Genomic DNA, 22,875 nt, shown 5'->3' with positions numbered 1-22,875 from the left:
GCCTGCTACCCTACCAACTACCCTTCCCTGTAACCTGCCACTGTGTGCCTGCTACCCTACCAACTACCCTTCCCTGTAACCTGCCACTGTGTGCCTGCTATCCTACCAACTACCCTTCTCTGTAACCTGCCACTGTGCGCCTGCTGTCCTGCCAACTACCCCCTCTTTGTACCCTGCAACTGTGTGCCTGTTATCCTACCACCTACCCCTTACCTGTACTCTTCGCTCTTCAGTAAGCATTTGATAGGCAGTAAACTTTAACCCCTTCATCTCACACTAGTGCACTTAAAACTGAACAATGCATGTCATTGAGAGATGCTTACGAAGCAGCACCAATCACTTGAATGGGTCGTGTTTGACCGGGGGTATAATCCTTGCCACAGCCATGAAGCAAAGCAGTCATGGCATGTGTACATCCCCAGTGAATGCCTCTGCAGCTAAAGGTGTAGTGGTTGGGGAGCAGTAAAAGTGCAGCTCAATTGTGAGGTTTTTCCACCCCACAACCTCACTTGTGAACAAGCCCTAAGTGCTCATTCACACAGGTACTCTGGCTGTGTGAATGAGTGGTTTGTCTATGCAGCTGAAGATGCCTGTTACTCTATGGGCATGCACACAGCCACAGGTCCTACGTTTAATAGGTATACAGGGGTGGGTGAGCGTCACCAAATGCACACTGTTCAAGGCTGTATACCTGCACCCACACGCCTGTCAGATTAGGAGCTGTGGCTGTGTTCATACATGTGCTGCGTCCCCATTGTGTAACATAGGCTGCCTGCACACAGCCCCTGCCCCATAAACAAACTACTGACCCATACTGTACAGGCCACAGCACCTATGTGAATTATCCCCAACACCTCATTTACACTGAGCTTTATTTATTACCTCAATACAATGTTATCCTTTAGATTCAGCAGGATTTTTGTATTAGTTATATTGTATTTGTGTCCGCTAATAATGATTTTAGTGTATTTTTAGTGAAAATATTTGTGTTGATATTTTTGGGGGGATCCAGTCAGACAGGCTGTACAAGGTCCAGCTGCAGCCCTGGGGGGTGAGATTGTATTTTATTTTGCATTTTATAAACAAATAGGCGAGTCAATAGAAGTCATCTTGTTTAACACACTTCATGTAGTGAACTTTTAGCCCTCAAGAATCTGTGTCTGCCATGAAAGGGCCATGAAAGGGCCAATTGGTTTTGTTTTTTTCGCCTCCCAGATAAATTCACTTACCATGTTCCGGTTTCATCCACTTGTAAAAATTCTGAACTATAAGTCTGAACCTTTCCTTCCCGGTTGGGCCTGGATCCTCTTCTTTCAGGTGGGGAATTTCATTGCCTGGAAAGGAACACAATAACACAGCAGAAAGTGATGTTTAAAAACAATATTTAGTCACAAAGATGAACATATTATCATCCTAATATTGTTCTAATACTGAAGAAGGCCAATAAAATCTGCTCTGACTCAGCTTCCAATGTATGCTCACAGGGAGGAGGAGATCACTGGTCAATGGCAGCTATTTACTTACAGGAGCATTCACACTTGCAAATGAGCCCTGTCTGCAATCAGCTGCAAGAACCCCAGCGGGGAATAGCAGGGATGTGCAATTCCTATCGCCTGACCCCCGGGACATGTAGTTCTGGGCGCCGGGCAGGTAGGGTTTTTTTGTCTTTAGCTGTGCTGCGGGCAAGCAGCAGGGCTCACCTGTCAGGTGGAAGCGCTGCCACCCGATTGCTTCCACACAGCCCACAGTGTCACCCTCCCCCCCTATATGTCCCAGGCTTCGCTTGCCCATCTGCGGGCCCAGGACTGGCTCAATGTGTGCCGGCAGGATGTGGTATAGGGGAGGAAGGAGAGCAGACATATCTGCTCCCCTCCCCTTCTTCTGACCCGGAAGTGATGTGATGTCACTTCTGGGTCCCTGTTACACATTCCTGGTCATTGACGCCCGGAAAGAATGTAATGTGCAATGCCTTACAATCAGTGGAGCACAGGGGAGACATTTAAAAAAAAAAAAGAACCTGCCACCAAAAAATCATCACATACGGAGCTTTTTTTAAAAAAAGTTAAGTAAAAAAACTGTTGCCATTTCACGAGTGCACGCAGATTTAAGGTTTGACATAGACAGGCTCCAGTGATGGCTACGAGGATATAGGAGGATTTAGAGCACAGCGGCATACCTACTACAGATATGAACTGAGTCACACTTTGTTGGAGGAACCCAGGTTGCCCCTTCTTTAGCTGATTGAAGGGAAATGTATGTCTTTTAGGTCTGTCATTTTGTTTTCCCCACTCCATTTTGTACTAACATGTTGATTAATTGTTTTGTATTATACCCAGAATGAGTTAATGAAAATATGCTATGTTAGTTATGTGTTACAGAATTATACTCACAATATTCTTCTTCTAGCTTAGCCTTGGTAGAGGAGATAGTATCCAATTATTTCTTTATACTAACAGCACCTGTTTCTGTTATGATATAATTAAAAGTCAAATACTTCTGTCCCATGGGAAAATAATTGTTGGATACTTGTAACTGATTTCAAGGCCTGAGAAAGTCATGTTCATAGCCTTGACAAGTATCTAGCGAGATTCTATTGTATGTAGTAGATAAGTGTTTTAAAACAATGTAGAAACTTTTTTTATTCCTGGGAAAGTGAAACTCCGCTTCTCATCACTTTTCAGAATTGACGTCAATGTTGTCTTTTTGTATTCAGCCAATCAATTACTGACAACTCAGCTTTTTGATACTCTGTGCCCCCCACCTTTTCTTTTTTCTGTTATATTAATTTCCTTCCCGATAATAAACTTGAGAGATTGATTTCAACTATCACTGTGTGTATGTGTATGTCTTTCTCTTCTGAGATGAAGTCAATCTCCCCGACGCGTCGAACCTTCAACAGGCCTGATAAAGACTGATAGCCAGGGGCTATCGACAACCTTTCACTGCTCTCCTCTTTCATGGTGGAACTACACCTTGTGGATCTATACTCTATTATACTTTTTGGGATTTCTGTCATTAGCCGGATTCCATGTCCTGACACACCTACTGTCATCAGCACTACCACAGAAGGGTCTTATCGGGGAGTGTTTCCATCTGCACGGGACAGGGGGACTTTAGGGATTTTGTAAGGGGTGGAGGGTTAGCCCATGTTGACCTGGGAGGAGGGGTGACCTGCAGGGTTGCTGGGGTTGCCCTGGGAGGGGAGGGGAGGGTGGGACTGTGTGGGGGGGAGGGGTTGGTTGATGGTAGGGGGCTGGGGGGAGGGGATGGATGGGGTATGTGCATTGTTTTGCATATATGATCTGTTTTATTGTTACGTCCATAATACATTTATGCTGCTTATTACCCTTTGAGGTGCTATATCCTTTTGTGGGGTTTTTTGTTTAGAGTCTGAGGTGGCATACCAGGAAAGGATGGATAGCTCTCCAAGAAGAAAAAATCCTTTCTCAGCACTTGTACATACAGTTGTGTTCAAAATAATAGCAGTCAGACATCACTAACCGGATCAATCACTGTTTTTGGTAGAAATGATATTTCTACATGGCAAATAATTTACTAGCAGGTGTAGTAGAGTAATAGAAATCCAACAGACCCAACAGTCATGACAGGCATGCTGCTGATTCTGTATAATTGAATCACTCATTGAAAGGGGCATGTTCAAAAAAATAGCAGTGTGGAGTTCTATTAGTGAGGTAATTCATTCTTTGAAAAACAGGTGGCAATTATTGCCCTTATTGAAGGAAGGAATGCAGCAAATGTTGTACATGCTGGTTACAGTGCATTTCTCTGGGGAAATTCTGGGGAAAATGGGTCGTTCCAGACATTGTTCAGAAGAACAGCGTACCTTGATTAAAAAGTTGATTGGAGAGGGGAAAACATATAAAGAAGTGAAGAAAATGATAGGCTGCTCAGCTAAAATGATCGCAAATGCTTTAAAATGGCAACCAAAACCTGAAAGACGGGGAAGAAAGCGAAAAACTACCATTCAAATGGATAGAAGAATAGCCAAAATGGCAAGGACTCAGCCAACAATCAGCTCCAGGAAGATGAAAGAAGGTGTAAAGTTCCCTGTGAGTACTGTTACAATTAGAAGACGCCTATGTGAAGCCAAGCTATCTGCAAGAAGCCCCCGCAAAGTCCCACTGTTGAAAAAAAGATGTGCTGAAGAGGTTACAATTTGCCAAAGAGCACATTGACTGGCCTAAAGAGAAATGGCGCAACATTTTGTGGACTGATGAAAGTAAGATTGTTCTTTTTGGGTCTAGTGGCCGGAGACAGTTTGTCAGATGACCCCCAAACACTGAATTCAAGCCACAGTACACTGTGAAGACAGTGAAGCATGGTGGTGCAAGCATCATGATATGGGGATGTTTCTCATACTACGGTGTTGCGCCTATTTATCGCATACCAGGGATCATGGATCAGTTTGAATACATCAGAATACTTGAAGAGGTCATGCTGCCTTATGCTGAAGAGGAAATGCCCTTGAAATGGGTGTTCCAACAAGACAATGACCCCAAACACACCAGTAAACGTGCAACATCTTGGTTCCAGACCAACAAGATTGACGTTATGGAGTGGCCAGCCCAATCCCGGATCTTAATCCAATAGAAAACTTGTGGGGTGACATCAAAAATGCAGTTTCTGAGGCAAAACCAAGAAATAGAGAAGAACTGTGGAATGTCGTCCAATCATCCTGGGCTGGAATACCTGATCACAGGTGCCAGAAGTTGGTTGACTCCATGCAACACAGATGTACAGCAGTTCTCAGAAACAGTGTGACTACAACCAAATATTCATTAAGTGATTCAAAGGAAAGCAAAATCTTCAAAAAATTTTCAGTTTATATAGTGAATGTTTGAGTTTGTAAAGAAGAATACAAACACTGCGATTTTTTTTGAACAGTCTAATATCCACTTTTTTTTCAATTTTTTTTGAGAAACAATACAAATTTGATCTATTTTTCTTCATGTTTTGATTTGGAATAGAATGTGTAGTGTTCCCAATGCATTTGTGTGTATGGAAATAAAAGCTATTAGAAGGATTTTGAGCTTTATTCACTTTTTTCAACACACTGCTATTATTTTGAACACAACTGTAGTTCTAGGAAGTTACCCTCAGCTCAACAGTTCCTTGGGCATCCCATGTATCCCTCATCCCCATCCAAGTTTAAATCCCATATTAAAATGCAAAAAAAAAACCAAGTTCAAGGTCTGTTTACTGTCTCTGGAGTGCAAGGCTAAAAGGAAATGCGTGTTGCCTGGCTGTGCAGGACTATAGGGGGACCCAAATCTTCAGCAACTCCTAAGGGGGTAGTGCTACACTACCAACTACCACCTCCTTGTAACCCTCTACTGTGTGCCTGCTATCCTGCCAACTACACCCCTCTGTACCCTGCCATTGTGTGCCTGTTATCTTACCAACTACTGTTCCCTAAACCTGCCACTTTGTGCCTGCTATCCTCCCAATTACCCATTCCCTTTATCCTTCCACTGTGTGCCTGATATCCTTCCAACTACCCTTTCCTGTAGCCTTCCATTGTGTGCCTGGTGTTCCCCCAACTACCCCTTACCATCCCCCTTTGCTCCTCAGAGAGTATTTGACAGGCAGAGAGGAGGCATTGTATTGCACTAGCGCGCTGCAACCATATGCAATGCATGCAGTTGTGGGGCACTTGCAAAGCAGCGCTATTCACTTGAATGGGTCACATTCAACAAGGAGTATAATTACTGCCAAGGCCACGAAGCAAAGCATCACAGTCGTGTCATGTGACCATCCCCAGTAGATGCCTCTGCAGCTAAAGGGAGTAGTGGTTGGGTGTTGGTAAATGTGCAGCTCAACTGTGAGGTTTTACCACCCCAAACTTTATGTGAATAAGCTCTAAGAACTCCTAAGGTGCTCTGTCTGTGTAAATGAGTGGTTTGTTTATGCGGCTGCAGCTGCCTGCCTCTATGGGGACACCTGCTATTCACCAACAGCCACAGGTGTTAGTTAGACAGATTTGCAGGTGTGGGTGAGGGGCCCCGAATGTACACTGTCTGTGTTTAGGGCCACACACCTGTACCCACACACCTGTCAGATTAGGACCTGAGGCATACCTCTCAACCTTTTGAGATGAGAAGGAGGAACACCTATTAGCTGAAGTATGTAGGTATAGGATGCCCCCCCCCCGCACGCCCCCTTAACCCCTTCATGCCTAAGGGTAAAACAAATCTAAATGCCTAAGCACAATTTTGCAACGTTGACATGTGATAGTAAAACCGTCCATATCATCACAACTACTTCGTACATCCAGGTGGATTATACTTGTTTTTTTCAGGACAAATTGGGCTTTCATTTGGTGGTAAATGGTAATGGATAGCTCCCCATTTTTTTTTTATCAAAGGCCCAAACTGGTCCAAAATAGTAAAAAAAAAAACATTTTTTTTAATTTAGCTGTGTGTTTCTTGTTACGACCATAACCTACCACCAAAGAACAACCCAAAATAAATTCTCCAGCTCTTGACGATCAGAGCGATACCATATAAGTGTATGTTTGTACCCGTAGTACAGCCCAGAAACAATAGTGTGCATTTAGAATAGAATAGCACTAAAAGTGAGCGCTCTTGTAGGTAAGCAGCTGAACACTCAAAGAAACCAAACAAAGCCTTGTGATAAACGTGTAAAAATATGTGCAGCGCTAATCAGTAAATTATAATAAAATATATATAAGAAATGTCCCCAATGATAAGAACATAAATTAGTGACAGTCTCTATATGATGAATATAGCGTGATCTACAGCTTTCAATCCAGTGGCGGTGCTCCCGGTGGTAAGGTAAGAATTACGCACTCACCAGAAGCGTAATTTAATTACGCAGTATGTAAGTCAACACGGGTCCCTTTAAGGGATAGGTGGGTAAAGATGACTTAGCCTCCACCCCTGAAGAAGTGTGTGCACACGAAACGCATTAGGAGGAGCCTAGAATGTTGTGACGTCACGCCACCGGCACTATGTGGAGGCCCGACGGCCATCTTAGATCCTGGATGGTCAGTTGTTTTACATACCTGATGCTGCTTAACTGATACACATGTTTTATGGAATCTTTTTGTTACTGAATAAATTTTTAACAATAATTACTACACTATGGGCAGTCTCCTTGGTCTCCCTTGAGGAGTCTTATTATTTATAGAGCCCTGCTGCGAGCCAGTCTCCTGTCCACCATACCCAGAGAGGGAAGCACCTGTAAGCAGGCATCTTTACCCACCTATCCCTTAAAGGGACCTCTGGCCAGATGGATCTACCTACATCCATTGAGGGCTCATACCCATATCATCTTGAAGGAGAACCTACCCTGAGTTCCGGTCCGAACCTGTATCGGTGAAGTGGATCCGTGTTGATTTACATACTGCGTAATTAAATTACGCTTCTGGTGAGTGCATAATTCTTACCTTACCACTGAGAGCACCACCACTGGATTGAAAGCTGAAGATCACGCTATATTCATCATATAGAGACTGTCACTAATTTATGTTCTTATCATTGGGGACATTTCTTATATATATTTTATTATAATTTACTAATTAGTGCTGCACATATTTTTAATAGTAACACTGACACTAACGTATTTATAATTTTTTTTTTTTTTTACAAACATTTTTTTGCCCTCTATGCCAGGAGTTAGAGAGATACAATGTATCTCTCTCCTCCATTCATAGAGAGAGAGAGAGAGAAAAAAAAAAAAAGTGGGCCGGGCTGTACAGTAACTGATCACTGTGAAAACCAATCGGAGGCTATCACAGCAATCATGTGACCCAGAATTGGGAGTCCTGGGTCCCTATCGTTAGGAGACAAATTAGGCCGTGGAGCCAGCAGAGAGAGAAAGGGTGGAGAAGGTTGCTGATGGTCTGGCCTACTGCGCTGCAAGCCGAACACCCTGACAGCAGGAAAGAGAGAAAGCACAGCTTCAGGCCTGAACCGGAGGGGCCGAGGACTGTTCCTGTTCTGCGGGTGAGATGGACCGCCGCACCCTGCTAATCCAAAGTAAATCGGGTGAGAGGAACCCAATGTACCTCACTGCCATAGTGAACATTGCTTGGCTGCCACTACAGCTACACCCTCATCCATAATAGTGAACACTGTCCACAAGTGCCGGCGGTGTTGCTGGAGAACATTTACACCACAGATACCATCCATCCCAATCTCAGGATACCGCGCTACACAATTAGTGTGACAAGTGCCCATTGACATAACAAGCAAGTGATTGATTTACTCAGCAGGCTACTTGTCATTATCCGCTTGTGCTTTGCCTAAGAAGAAGGGTTCATGTACACTGCAGCTGATAAACTCACGTTCAGGAGCTTTTCTGCGTTTTTTCAGCAGCCCCTGAACCCTCCCTAATGTGTTCCTATGTGTCCATGTACACTATGTCATTTACAGGCAGTTGAGTTTACAGTCGTTTTTTTAGAACGCACCAAACTTGCATTCAGAAGTAGATTTTATCAACATTTCAAACGCTTGTAAACGCAGCTAACTTCATTTATAAGCGTTTGCGTTTAGAAGCGTTTTTAACTGTTCCATAACCAAATGCTGTCCAGAGCCTTTTTTCATCATCAGAAATGCATGCAAAGCTTTTTCCAGGTACTCAAATGGACCCGCTACACCAGCGCAGTCAGTTCCAGGTTTTGAATGAAGGAAAAAATGGTAGAACGTGCCGCATTCTGCTCATGATGGGATCCATAGTGAATACAACCAGAAAAGACAGGTCATCTCAACACATACTGCTCTCTCTGCTTCTGCTCTCTCTATTTGTCTTAAAATGTCTGAAATAGTTAATTTTTTACTGTTTTTCAGTGCATTCCAGGCATTTTGGAAGGTCTCTTGATGTTATCTTTAAAAAACGCTTCTAAACGCAAGTGCGCATAAACACGGTATGCAAACGCGGCTAAACAGACGTTTTTTAAACTACATTTTCCAGCAGTCAGTTTCCATCGTTCAGAAGTGTTTTCCAAACGTCTCGTGTACATGGAGCCGAACACTATCCTCATCTCCAACATTTATACCACTGTTACTATCTGTCATTACAGGATCATTCTACTACTGAAGTACTTTAAGGGAATCTTACACCAGTCAGTGAGAGAAGTGCTAAATCTTTATTTTGTCTGTTAGCCCACTGGGAGCGATTACCCTAAGGAGCCTTCATTTACCCCTAGACACAGCCACACTTCTATCAGGCCCAACGAGAACGCTGAAGAGAATACAGAGCTCTTAGGGCCCCAGTCACACTGGATGCCAATTGGCATGGGATTTGCATGCCATGCGACTTGCAAAACACATGCCAAATCGCAGCCTATTGTCCGCAATTAGATCGGTCATATCGGAGAGGTTCTGACTTGGTCGGAGGCACATCCATTTGTAAAGTAATACATGCACTACTTTTGGTGCAATTTGCATAGATATCTGTATCAGATGTGTTGAAAATCGCACCTGAAATCGGCATGTCACCCGACTTTGAAATCCTGCAACTGTAAGTCACACAAATTCAAAGTAGGGTTTGATGTGACCGGGGTGTTAAGGAAACATTGTAAATGATATACTGAAGTGTTTCTCTTTCACACGTAACCCTTGCCATCCGGATCTGAGGACCCTTTGTGAGCTTATTTGCAGCTTAGTATTAGTTTCTGCTCACTGGGGACCCATCAGACTCCTCAGAAAGGAGGTAGTGGGTTATCCCTGAAAGCAGGCCTGCCTTTATCCACTTGCCCTCCAGAGGACTGACCCCCCTTAATGACCGGGCCTCTTTTTGCTACTTGGCGCTGCACTAAATCAACTGATAATTGCGCGGTCATGCAATGCTGCACCCAAACAGAATTTACGTCCTTTTATTCACACAAATAGAGCTTTTTTTCAGTGGTATTTAATCATCTGTGCGCTTTTTATTTTTCGCGCTATAAACAAAAAAAGACCAAAAATTTTGAAGAAAAACAATATTTTTTACTTTCAGCTATAAACAATATATAGTAATCTCAAAGTTAGTTATAAATTTAGGCCAAAATGTATTCTGCTCCATGTTTTTGGTAAAAAAAATCCCAATAAGTGTATATTGATTGCTTTGTGTGACAGTTCTAGCGTCTACAAACTATGGTATAGATCATGGCCGGATCTAGGGGGGTGGTGGGGTGGGCTCTGCCTCCCCATATTTCAGTGGTGCCCCCCCCCCCCCCCCAGGACCAGTGACATATCATTGTGTGTGGGGCGCACTGTGCCCTCTCACACACAGAGAAATCCATAGCTTGTCAGCAGTGCAGCATCATCTCCCTGTCAGGGCCAGAGTTTCAGGCTGGGAGGGGGAGGGGGGTGCACTGCCGATCCTGTTACTCAATGTCTCACTCTCACCAGTTCTGTCAGTGAGATAGAGAGACACAGGATCAGCAGTGCTCAGTACAGTGTGCTGGATACATGGAATGGAGCAGGCTGAATCTGCCCCGCCCCCATCCTATCCCTGTTGTGTCTGCCCCGCCCCCATCTATACCTACTGTGTCTGCACCGCCCCTTATCCTATCCCTGCTGTGTCTGCCCCGCCCCCATCCTATCCCTACAATGTCTGCCCCGCCCCCATCCTATCCCTACGGTGTCTGCCCCGCCCCGCCCCCATCCTATCCCTGCTGTGTCTGCCCCGCCCCCCATCCTATCCCTGCTGTGTCTGCCCCACCTATACTCAACACCCCCCATGCACACACAGCACTGACAGGGCTTGCGGTGTATGTACAGACTCCAAGTTGGATTACATAAAGAGTGCAGGAAGTACTTTAGATCCCGGCTGCCTGAGGGAGTAGTTGGTAAGTGCAGACATACTGCCCCTCCCCCCCCCCCCCCTTGACATTTGTTGCCATTTTCAGATGTCCCTCCCTCTGCTCTTCTGATTGAAAAACACTTACTCCTCTGAAAACCAATCCACTCACAGATTACTCTTCAGAGGCATTTGACATCTGTTTGAACCCCCTAAAAGCTGCACCACCCCACCACAAGCTGCATCATCCGTCCCCTCCCAGCTGCAGAATCTGTCCACTCCCAGCTGCAGCATCCTTCCCCTCCCAGCTACAGCACCCGCCCCCTTCCAGCTGCAGCACCCATCCGCTCCCAGCTGCAGCATCCGTCCGCTCCCAGCTGTAGTATCCGCCCGCTCCCAGCTGCAGCATCCGCCCGCTCCCAGCTGCAGCACCCGCCCGCTCCCAGCTGCAGCATTCGTCTGCTCCCAGCTGCAGCTCATGAGGCCCCCGGGCAATAGGGGATCATGGGGCCCCTGTGTCCTTGCCCAAACTCAAAAAAACCTATGAAAAAGGTACCAGGCGCATCTCATGGGGCCCCCTGCTGACCTCGGGCAGTGCCGAGTTTCCAAATGGTCAGTCTGCCCCTGCTCTGTACATCCCTCTGTGTTCATTCTCTCCCCCCCCCCCCCCCCCCCCACCTTTCTCTTCCACCCTCTCTTTCATTTTTCCCCATTGTCCATTCCTCCTCTTGCTCTGCCACCCTCTTTCCCTCCTCCCTCCACCCCCTCTCACTCCCCCCCCCCCCTTCTCTTTGCTCCCCTTTCTCGCAGAAGTTGATCTAAGGATTGACTTTTGTTGAATGAGAATGTTGGAAAACTTTTCTTGATCATCTGCTGCAGCCACTGATCAGTGTATTGTGACAGCAGAGCTCTCAGGATACAATAGCACAGTGAGGGAGATTCCTCCATCCAAGTGAATCCATCCCTCCGGCTAATAGAGAAAAAGAAGACTCTATTGCCATCTTTACTCCTACTCCTGCCCTCTATATACCATATTTTTCACTTCATAAGACTCACATTTTTCCCCCAAAAAAATAGGCGAAAATGTCTGTGTGTCTTATGGAGCAAATATGGAGCAGCCGGCCCGGTATTCCCCCGCTTGGCTCTACTATACAGAAGAACCCGTTCCTGGGTCATGCCTGTTCCTCGGTCCAGCGGTGTCCTGCTTTCACTGGCCGTCTTTTCTCCCTGACGCCGTCATCTTCAGTGTGGACAGACGGCTGTGACAGCTTGCGGCTTCACAGCCGGGTGCCCACTGCGCATGCGCGAATGGTCCGGCAGTCTTCTGGGACCTAACACGTGTCCAACAAGACTATGGGCAGGGAGAGGGGGGAAGACAACTCCGCAGAAGTGGGAGTGGGTATCAAATTTGGGTAACTGCCGCCCCCCTCCCCCCATATCACTTTTTATAATTTGCAATTTGTACCTTTAAATTTGTATTCAGCATTGCTTCAGGACGAGCCGTCCGCTCTGATTGACACCCCATCCCCTGCTAATTACACTCAGCCAGCCTTCCCTTTAATGGTCTTCTATATAATGGCCGCCAGCCAGGGTTACCAGAGACTTGACAAAGCGCAACTGCGTGAAACATGTCATCTTGGTAACCCTACACATCCTCCCAGCTGAAGACAACGCCGGGCACTGCCTTCGCTTGCCATGGTGACACCACCCAGGACGCTGGTACGCTGACACCACATGATTTGAAGCCGTCAGGAGCGTTCTCTGATCTCGGCTCCTTTCAGAGTGGACGGGCCGTCCATTGGAGTCACACTGTTCACTTCAGGCTGGTCAATTTTATTATATTTGCTACTTTGTCTCACCCAATAAAGATGCACCTTCACTAAGGTGCTTGTCTGAGAGCATTTTCCACAGCGCCTGTTTTTCCAGTTCTCTTCATCATGCAAATGATTAACAAGGCAGCAGTGGTGAGCTCATGATTTAACTGTTCACATGTTTCCACCTGGAGTGGCCTCTCTGCACTCATTTGTATGAGTTTTCTTAAAATGGTAGTGTGTAGACATTATGCCCTCCTGACTTTTTTTACTGCACCCCCATATCAGACAGGCTAGATCCGGCCCTGGTATAGATACTGCAATTCACAACATTGTTTTGCTATACAGCGGTGTACTAGTTTAACGGACAATTGCGCGGTCATGCAATACGGTACATAAATTAAATTTATGTCCTTTTTTCACACAAATAGTTTTCTTTTGGTGGTATTTGATCATCTGTGCGCTTTTTATTTTTGGCGCTAGGAAACAAAAAATAATTAGAATTTTTTTTTAAAAAAAACAATATTTTCTCATTTCGGTCATAAAAAAAATCCAAAAAAAACTAAAATTGCATCATAAATTTAGGCCAAAATGTATTCTGCTACATGTTTTTGGTTAAAAAATTCCAGTAAGTGTATATTGATTGATTGGTTTGTGTGAAAGTTATAGCATCTACAAACTGTGGTATAGATCATGGAATTTACACAGCTTTTACTTTCTGACTGCTTATCACATTTCATGAGGTGTTAAAATACCGGGACAGTACAAACACCCCCAAATGACCCCTTTTCGGGAAAGTAGACACCCTATGCTATCTACTGAGAGGCATATTGAGTCCATGGAAGATTTTTTTTTTTCCACAAGTTTCTGGAAAATGACAAACATTTTTTTTTTACACAAAGTTATTTAAATTATTTGTTTCTTGCACAATCCATGGGTATATGTGGAATTGCACCCCAATATACATTCTGCTACTTCTACCGAGTATGGGGATACCACATGTGTGAGATGTTTTGGGAGCCCAGCCACATACAGGAGCCTGAAATCCAATGACCACTTTGAAACCTGGAAGGTGCGTAACTTCCTCATTTCACTTTCTCACTACCTATCACAGTTTTGGAGGCTCTAAATTGTCAGGATAGCACCAATCCACCCCAAATGGTCTACTTTTGGAAAGCAGACACCCCAAGGAATTTAAAAAGAGGCATGGTGAGTATTTTTCAGATCTCATTTTTTCTCACAAGGTTTTGGATTATAAAAAAAAGAAAAGAAAAAAAATAGAGATCTGCAAAATACTCACCATGCTTCTTATCAAATTCCATGGGGTGTCTACTTTCCAAAAAAGGGTCATTTGGGGGGGTTTGTGCTATTCTGGCATTTCAGGGCCTCCAAAACGGTGATAGATAGTCAAGAAGGGTAATGAGGAAATAATGCCCTTTAAAAGCCTGAAGGTGCTTATTGGATTTTGAGGTCCTGTACTTGGCTAAAAGGCCAAAATGTCTCTCACATGTGGTTTAAAATAAATAAATTCTTCTATTGATTCAACATGCCTCTCAGCAAATAGTTTGGGGTGTCTACTTTCCAAAAATGGGTCATTTTGGGGGGTGGGGGCACTCTTCTAACCATTTGAAGATCAAGCCTTTTCTGACACTTTTTAGTCACATGAAAAAAAATCAGTATTTTTTGCTAGGAAATTAATTTAAACCCCCAAACATTATATATTTTTTTAAAGCAGACACTCTAGTGAATAAATTGGTGGGTGCTACAATTTTTTGTCGCATAATACTCGCGCAGCAATTTTTCAAATGCAAATTTAAAAAAAAAACACTTTTTTTACTTTTAATGCACAAAAATACAATATATTGGCCAATTGTTTGGTAAAATATAAAAGATGATGGTATGCCGAGTAAATAGATGCCAAACATGACATGATTTAAAACTGCACATGTTCCGTGCGATGGAGACAAACTGCATACGTTTTTAATATCCATAGGCATAGTTTAAAAGCCGTTACAAGCTACCATTTTAGATTTACAGAGGAGGTCTAGTGTTAGAATTACTGCCCTTGATCTGACGTTCACGGCGATACCTCATATGCATGGTGCAACCGCTGTTTACATACTGGCAAAGGGTTAACTCTCGCGCAGGTGTGCGCGTAAGGGGGGGCGAGGTTTTTATTTTAAGTTATTTTGATTTTTTTGATTTTTTTTTTACACTGTCCTTTTCATTTTTTTTTTATCGCTTTTAATGCTATCATAGGGAATGCAAATATCCCCTATAACTTCAATGGGCATTGTCATATATTCTCTTTTGAGAAATCTGGGTCTATCAGACTCTGGATATCTCCTCTGCCCTTACATTATCTAATCAAACCAAGATCGGTGTGATCAGATGCTTTCCCAATTTTCAAATGACGCTGTTTATATCCTGCGAAACTGAAGTGATGAAATGCTCGTAGCTTCCGATTTTAGACTATAGAGATGATTGACACCATTCTGGTCTCCAATCAGCTCTATGGTCAGCTGGCAGAAACACCGGTTGCATTCTTAGGTTCCCCCGATGGCACGGGACTGCCCTAGAAGGCCATGGAAGGGGTGGGGGGTATCATCTCCCACTGCTTGTAAAAGCAATCCTACAGCTAATTAGCCACTAGGATTGCTTTTACATGACAGCCGATCAGCGGCTGAAAAAAATGATACCGCTGTAGGCATCATCCTGGTATAACCATTCAAAGTCCAGGGATGTACCAGTACATCGCTGATCCTTGTTGGGTGTATATGCTGTGTTCTTTTTTTTGTATGCAGACTGTGGGCTGAATGAAAAAAAAGAGGAGAAATCTCTGCCAGAAAAAGTGTTTGGTATGCCCACCATTAGAATATACCGCCCTGCATCCACCCACTTCTAATGGTGGACACACATTAGGTCACACGGTGCCACATGTGCCAGTTCCAAGATTGTACAAATGTCTAAATAGTGGCACGCTTGAATAAAAATTGTCCACATATAAGTGGTACCCCATATGGAAAAAATATGACACCAAGTCCCAAACTATCTTGCCACTTCTCCCCATGTGGTAGGGGCATCCAGGGGCCTCCCATGTAAATCCGAAACTTCTTTGTATAGCCTGTTGCCCTCTCACAGATCTTATACATCTTGACCCCATATCTGGCACACTTGCTGGGGAGAAATTGTTGGTCTGTGGACCAATACAACCGCAATTCATTTTTGTTAGTAATGCCCATGTTGAAATGCATAAAACACATTATACTCTCATTTCTATGCCTGGCCATGGCAGCAGAGAACACGGGCATATGATGAATCGTGTCTGTGGGCCAATACAACCGCAATTAATTTTTTTTAGTAATGCCCGTGTTGAGGGTTAGGCCCCCCAAAAAATGTAAATTTGGAAACCGTAATGGGTTTCCATGCCAATCTTGGCAAGGTTTGAATTTGGGTTGGCGGCAATAAATTGTTCTGCATATAAATTGCTTTGATCCACAATCAATGCATACAGATCTTCCGTGAAAAACAGCTCCAAAAATCAAGGGGAGTGGTTCAATTTGCTGTTTCTAGCTGAATTCCGGGTTGGGCAGTGAATGGGGGAAGTACATGTGCTGCAGAATTTGTGCCAATCGGGATTTGCAAGCACATCCGGAAGGATACTAGGGGCTCTATGGGCCTGTGTGCAAATTCTTGGTGGGTGCAGGACATTACTTGTGCTCGCCACCGCACCAGCTTATACTACACTTATGGGACTCGCCACGTCACCAAGTGATACTGCAGTGCTGGTATTATTATTATTATAATACAGGATTTATATAGCGCCAACGGTTTGCTCAGCGCTTTACAATATAACGGGAGACAATACAACAACAATACAGTTCAATACAAGAGGGTTAGGAGGGCCTGATCCTTGTAGCTTACAATCTAAGAGATATGCGAAAGACCAGGATGTACTATACCGCTGGTGCTCACCATTTCACCAAAAGGTAGTGTGGCACTAGTACTGGCACTCTGCTGCATATGAGAGTCATCAAAATTTACCGGCAAGTGCTAACACAGATCAGGCCTGATTCTGCCAACACTGCGGTTTTGTGTGGAATGTATCAAGTGGCAGTGACCTACTGACACTGCATTTGTTGGGGGAGTAAGCGTAGGGGCTAATCGCAGGTGCTGGCAGGTGTCGGGGCTGATCCCGCTAACACTGCGTTTTTGGGGACACTATACTAATGTGAATGCTGGTATAGTGCTGATCTGATCAAAGATATTGATCCGTTCAGACACTATACTAGCAATGGAGGTTTATTGTGTATGAGTGTGTTCCTGGCAATCAAGGGGTTAAATGTGATTACTGGTGTACTAGCGGGCAATCTGATGCCATCTGGGAGGGGTGTGAAAACCACAGGAGTGCGAATCACATATATATGTGATTTTGCGCACCCGTGCCGCCCTACAGCTGTATTTCTACTATAGGGCGGTCAGGAAGTGGTTACAGAAGTGGTTTGTGTTACGGTGCTGCGTTACTTTAACTGACAATTGCGTGGTCATGCAACGCTGTGCCAAAATGAAATTTACGTCCTTTTTTCAACACGAATTGAGCTTTCTTTCAGTGGAATTTGATCGTCTGTCTGCGGTTTTTATTTTTTTGCGCTATAAAAAAAAGTCCAACAATTTTGAGGAAAAAAAACAATATTTTGGACTTTTTGCTATAAAACATGTCCAGTAAAAAATTTAAAAATAAAATTTCGTCCTGAATTTAGGCCAAAATGTATTCTGCGACATCTTTGCTTAAAAAAATCCAAACTCGTGTAAATTAATTGGTTTACGTGAAAGTTATAGCGTGCACAAATGGCAGTATAGATACTGGATGCTTAATTTTTTTTATACTAATAATAGCGGCGATCAGCGACTTATGGCGGCACTGCGGCGGACATTCTGACACTGGGGGGAACTGACTTGGGGTCACTGACATCCCCAGTGATACCAATACAGTGATTAGAGCAAAAAAAAAACCACTGACACTGTACTAATGGCACAGGGGAGGAAGGGGTTAACATTTGGAGGCAATCAAAGGGTTAACTGTGTGAGGGGAGTGTTTTACTAGGGGGCGGGGGGGTGTACTTCAGTGTTACACACTGATCCGGAAGGCTGTGCCCAGTAATCCAAAACAGTGTGCTGAAAACTGACAGGGAAGACAGTACGAGTGATTGGCCCTGAACGCAGACTACTTGTGTCCAGGGTACATTTGCAAGTGAATTTTTCCCAACAGCTCTGTGATGTCTGACATTACTGAACTGTTTATGAAAATGCTAGATGCCTGACTGTCATGCTGATACTCTCTTCAACCTCTGAGTCACGGACCAAAAGCAAATTTGCATATCAGGAATGTCAGAAGACTTTATCTGCATACTTGTGCCAAGTCAATGAATCCAAGTGTTGATGACAGCCATAGCAGCCAGACAATTACTATTTGCAGAATTAAAAGTCAGCATTGACGACCTATGTCACTTTATGGACCACCCCTACACCATATATAAACAGAGTAAAAACAAATACCAAAAAATATAACCTGCACTAACATGGGTCGTGGCTTTTAACAATTCCAGGAGGTGTGATCACAACACCATGTCTCCTGCATGTTCAATATTGTGCTTAATCTGGCCATATATTATACAATTTTCTTGTTCAATTTCCTTTAGATTTATCTTCAGCTATGTAGTGCAAGGGCCTGCCTAATTGTATACAAACTGAAAGTGTTTAGGTTTGACCTCATATTATATGATTTTGAAAAATTGTACAAAAAAATTGAATAATGTATGGCCAGCCTTAGGCATCCATGGGCTGTCAATTGATGTCAGTACCTCTATTGCAGCAATGGGCAAACTACGGCCCGCGGGCCGTATACGGCCCGGCGGACCTTTTAATTCGGCCCGTGGAGCTAGGCTCCTCTCACAGTCCGCCCTGAAGACCGGTGTAGCATGAAAATCTGTCTCCTATGAGGATCTGTCCCCCTCGACGTATCTGCGCATGTGCCGGAGATCGCCGATCGGCTGCTAATGCCTGAAACTGGCACATGCGCAGATACGTCGAGGGGGACAGATCCTCATAGGAGACAGATTTTCATGCTACACCGGCACGGCGCGGGAACATGGTGAGAGGAACGCGCGGAGCAAAGGTAAGTGAATTGACACAGGGGGAACTTGGGGACTTAATATGGGGGATGAATTAATATGGGGAATGAATTACTATAGGGGGATGAATTACTATGGGGGATGAATTACTATAGGGGGGATGAATTACTATAGGGGGGATGAATTACTATAGGGGGGATGAATTACTATAGGGGGGATGAATTACTATATGGGGGATGAATTACTATAGGGGGGATGAATTACTATATGGGGGATGAATTACTATATGGGGGATGAATTACTATATGGGGGATGAATTACTATATGGGGGATTAATTACTATGCTTACTATGGGGGAATATTACTATACTTACTATGGATGACACATACACATCATTCATCTACTCTTGGTCCGGCCCCCGGGTCCAATATATGAACCCATTGCGGCCCTCAAGTCAAAAAGTTTGCCCACCCCTGCTCTATTGTCTAGAAGAGGTTGCCAACATTGGTAAAGGTGGAAGGGTTACATATCAACTGCAGGTCAATTACATGGGCAGATTATTGGTTGCTTTCTCCATGTACAACTGGATTTTAAGTGTCCCGTGAATCCCTAATTGTAGGATATTGTAAATATATATATGTGTATGTGTGTATTCTCACGTTATTGACCAGGCCAGAATATGACTGGGCTAGATGTATTTTACACAACAAAAGGATAGCCAAGGACTGTTTGCTATGTTAAGTTTATGCAACATCACCTTGGCACTTGGGGGCCAACATGTTACATTTCAAAGGAGGTAATTTGCAAACTTGCAAGGGTGATAAAATGCAGATTGCTCAGTCAGACCTGAGAGGACTTGGCCAGCATCTACTATCTAATTACATGAAAAGGGGTATTAAGTATGGTAAACAGCATTCTTCAAAGGGTAACTTGTTTATCTAATTAATAAAAGAATGTAGTTTAGGCAATATCTGGACAACTTTGATTAGACTGCAGCTGTCCAAGCCCAAAAGGCATGCTGGACAGTGTAGTATCTCCATGTTTGATATGAAGTATCTTAAATGGGAATCTGAGGGCTGTTGTTTGTTCGTTGTACAAGTATTCATTTGGATTTCTGTCACCTGTTGCAAATATCTATTTCGGAATAAATGCATCTCTCTGGAAAAGAACTGTTGGACTAGTTGCTGAGGGAAAATACATTTATAGATAAATCCTCCACATTAATATAAGACAACACTAACCATTTCACTGTGCATGCAGGTGTGAGCAGTAAGAAAGTAACAAACAAAAAAACTCAAGAACATGAACTGGACTGAATGGATTCTAATTTCTTAATTTTTCAAAAATTTGTTGTCTATCATTTTTGAAGAATAAAAATCCTAGATTGTGTGGCCATACTCCCCTTCAACAGGAGCTGTCTCCAGCACTACTTTTCCTTTGCCCACTACATGCCACCAGTCTTCAGCATCGTTCAGTGCACTTCCTGTGAGCCCATTCGGTTATGAGAAGGAGGAGGGCGAAGGAAGTGATTTGCCCCAAGGACAATACAACATATATTAGGTTGGTGGCCTTGTGTGGAGAGACTCCCTTATTCAGACCTCAATCAGAGCTGGACCCAGAGATCCTGACAGCTTCTGGACGTAATAAAACTATCTGTTCCCTGTGTTTTTCCTGTGATCTTAGTACCTGGCAGATGCATTAAGGGCCCTTTCACTCTGATCACTTTTTGATGCACTTTTTGGGGTTTAAAAAGCAAAAGAAAAATGTATCCCTTTAAACCCTGTAGATCTCTTAAACAAGAAGCGCACTGCCCTTTGAATAGGCCTGCATGCTGCATCTTTGCATTATAAGTCAATGTGAAGGCATCAAAAGTGATTCAAAAACTGTTTATTTTAAAAGGGTCCTAACTTCCTTTTCTGACTCAGATGTTTTGGAGAGAGATGCAAAGTAAGCAGTGATGTTATATATCATTTGTTACAATAAAAGGAAAGCTGCATGATAATGACTAATTGTGGTAATGGCAGGGTTGCTAATAAGGGGTACAGCTGGCCCAGCTGTATTGGGCCCAGGACCATCAGTTCAACAGGGTGGTCCGGGCACTTGATGAGCAGGAGGGCTGGCTGTACTGCCTTACTGCTAAAACCAATCCCACTGTGGCTCCCCCTGCAGCACAATCAGCTTCTCCTCTTCTCCCCCCATCAGCTTTCAGATGGTCCAGGGAGCCACAGGGGGTCAGTTCTTGGAGCCAGAGGGGCAGCTACATACCCTAAGCAACCGTTCTTCGTATCCTACCTGATTTCAGAGGTGAGTGAACTGGGGCAGGGATGGCTGAGACAGATTTTACCTAGTGCCACCATCCCTCCCCCTCCTGAATCATTGAGCCTTGTGAGCCTGTACACCTTGCATGCCAGTTCACTGCCCTCTGCCCGGACCTGTTATTCTACCAACTACCCCCTTCCTGTACTCTGCCACTGTATTCCAGCTACCCTACCAACTACCCTTCCCTGTAACCTGCCACTGTGTGCCTGCTACCCTACCAACTACCCTTCCCTGTAACCTGCCACTGTGTACCTGCTGTCCTGCCAACTACCCCCTCTTTGTACCCTACAACTGTGTGCCTGTTATCCTACCACCTACCCCTTACCTGTACTCTTCGCTCTTCAGTAAGTATTTGAACTTTAACCCCTTCATCTTACACTAGTGCACTTAAAACTGAACAAGTCGTTGTGAGATGCTTGCAAAGCAGCACCAATCACTTGAATGGGACGTGTGGACCGGGGGTATAATACTTGCCACAGCCATGAAGCAAAGCAATCATGACATGTGTACATACCCAGTGAATGCCTCTGCAGCTAAAGGTGTAGTGGTTGTGGAGCAGTAAAAGTGCAGCTCAATTGTGAGGTTTTTCCACCCCACAACCTCACTTGTGAACAAGCCCTAAGTGCTCATTCACACAGGTACTCTGGCTGTGTGAATGAGTGGTTTGTCTATGCAGCTGAAGATGCCTGTTACTCTATGGGCATGCACACAACCACAGGTCCTACGTTTAATAGGTATACAGGGGTGGGTGAGCGTCACCAAATGCACACTGTTCAAGGCTGTATACCTGCACCCACACGCCTGTCAGATTAGGAGCTGTGGCTGTGTTCATACATGTGCTGCGTCCCCATTGTGTAACATAGGCTGCCTGCACACAGCCCCTGCCCCATAAACTACTGACCCATACTGTACAGGCCACAGCACCTATGTGAATTATCCCCAACACCTCATTTACACTGAGCTTTATTTATTACCTCAATACAATGTTATCCTTTAGATTCAGCAGGATTTTTGTATTAGTTATATTGTATTTGTGTCCGCTAATAATGATTTTAGTGTATTTTTAGTGAAAATATTTGTGTTGATATTTTTGGGGGGATCCAGTCAGACAGGCTGTACAAGGTCCAGCTGCAGCCCTGGGGGATGAGATTGTATTTTATTTTGCATTTTATAAACAAATAGGCGAGTCAATAGAAGTCATCTTGTTTAACACACACTTCATGTAGTGAACTTTTATCCCACAAGAATCTGTGTCTGCCATGAAAGGGCCATGAAAGGGCCAATTGTGTTTGTTTTTTTATTCGCCTCCCAGACAAAATCACTTACCATGTTTTATGAAACCGCGCAGATATATTCGTAACCTTTCCTTCCTGGTTCGGCCTGGCTTCTCTTCTTTCAGGTGGGGAATTTCATTGCCTGGAAAGGAACACAATAACACACAGCAGAAAGTGATGTTTAAAAACAATATTTAGTCACAAAGATGAACATATCATCCTAATATTGTTCTAATACTGAAGAAGGCCAATAAAATCTGCTCTGACTCAGCTTCCAATGTATGCTCACAGGGAGGAGGAGATCACTGGTCAATGGCAGCTATTTAAACTATTTTGTATATCCTCCTGCGCTGCTATGTCTACTATGAATCAGGAACAGCTGCTAACATCCAATCCTCCCCTTAAGTGGACAGATAGATAAATTGGTATGATAATGATGTAGCGCTATGAATAAACTAATACCTTTTAGACACAATATATGATAGTAATACACAATTATAAACAGAGCTATTCAGGTGGTAGGTGATTAGTGCAATGAATCAAAACAAAATATTCAAGTGATAATTCAAAAT

At 43.9% G+C, this 22,875-nt stretch overlaps 2 protein-coding genes across 3 annotated transcripts in view; both read right to left on the bottom strand.

Moving 5' to 3' along the window:
- The window catches only part of LOC149452041 (uncharacterized), an 860,283-nt gene that overhangs the window by 604,613 nt on the left and 232,795 nt on the right, over positions 1-22,875 (bottom strand). The window lies entirely within an intron of this gene.
- The window catches only part of LOC149452042 (uncharacterized), a 68,521-nt gene continuing 46,867 nt past the window's right edge, over positions 1,222-22,875 (bottom strand). Inside the window, exons 5-6 of the mRNA XM_089689848.1 lie at positions 22,356-22,445; positions 1,222-1,334 (exon numbers count right to left, since the gene is read on the bottom strand). Of these exons, the coding sequence (XP_089545974.1) occupies positions 1,222-1,334; positions 22,356-22,445 (203 nt within the window). The remainder of the gene's footprint in view (positions 1,335-22,355; positions 22,446-22,875) is intronic.

The sequence above is a fragment of the Staurois parvus genome, unplaced genomic scaffold (genome assembly GCF_062004578.1).
Source record: "Staurois parvus isolate SC_StPar_1 unplaced genomic scaffold, SC_StPar_1.0 ptg000500l, whole genome shotgun sequence".
Lineage (NCBI taxonomy): Eukaryota > Metazoa > Chordata > Amphibia > Anura > Ranidae > Staurois > Staurois parvus.
This window is presented reverse-complemented; position numbering and strand designations above follow the sequence as displayed.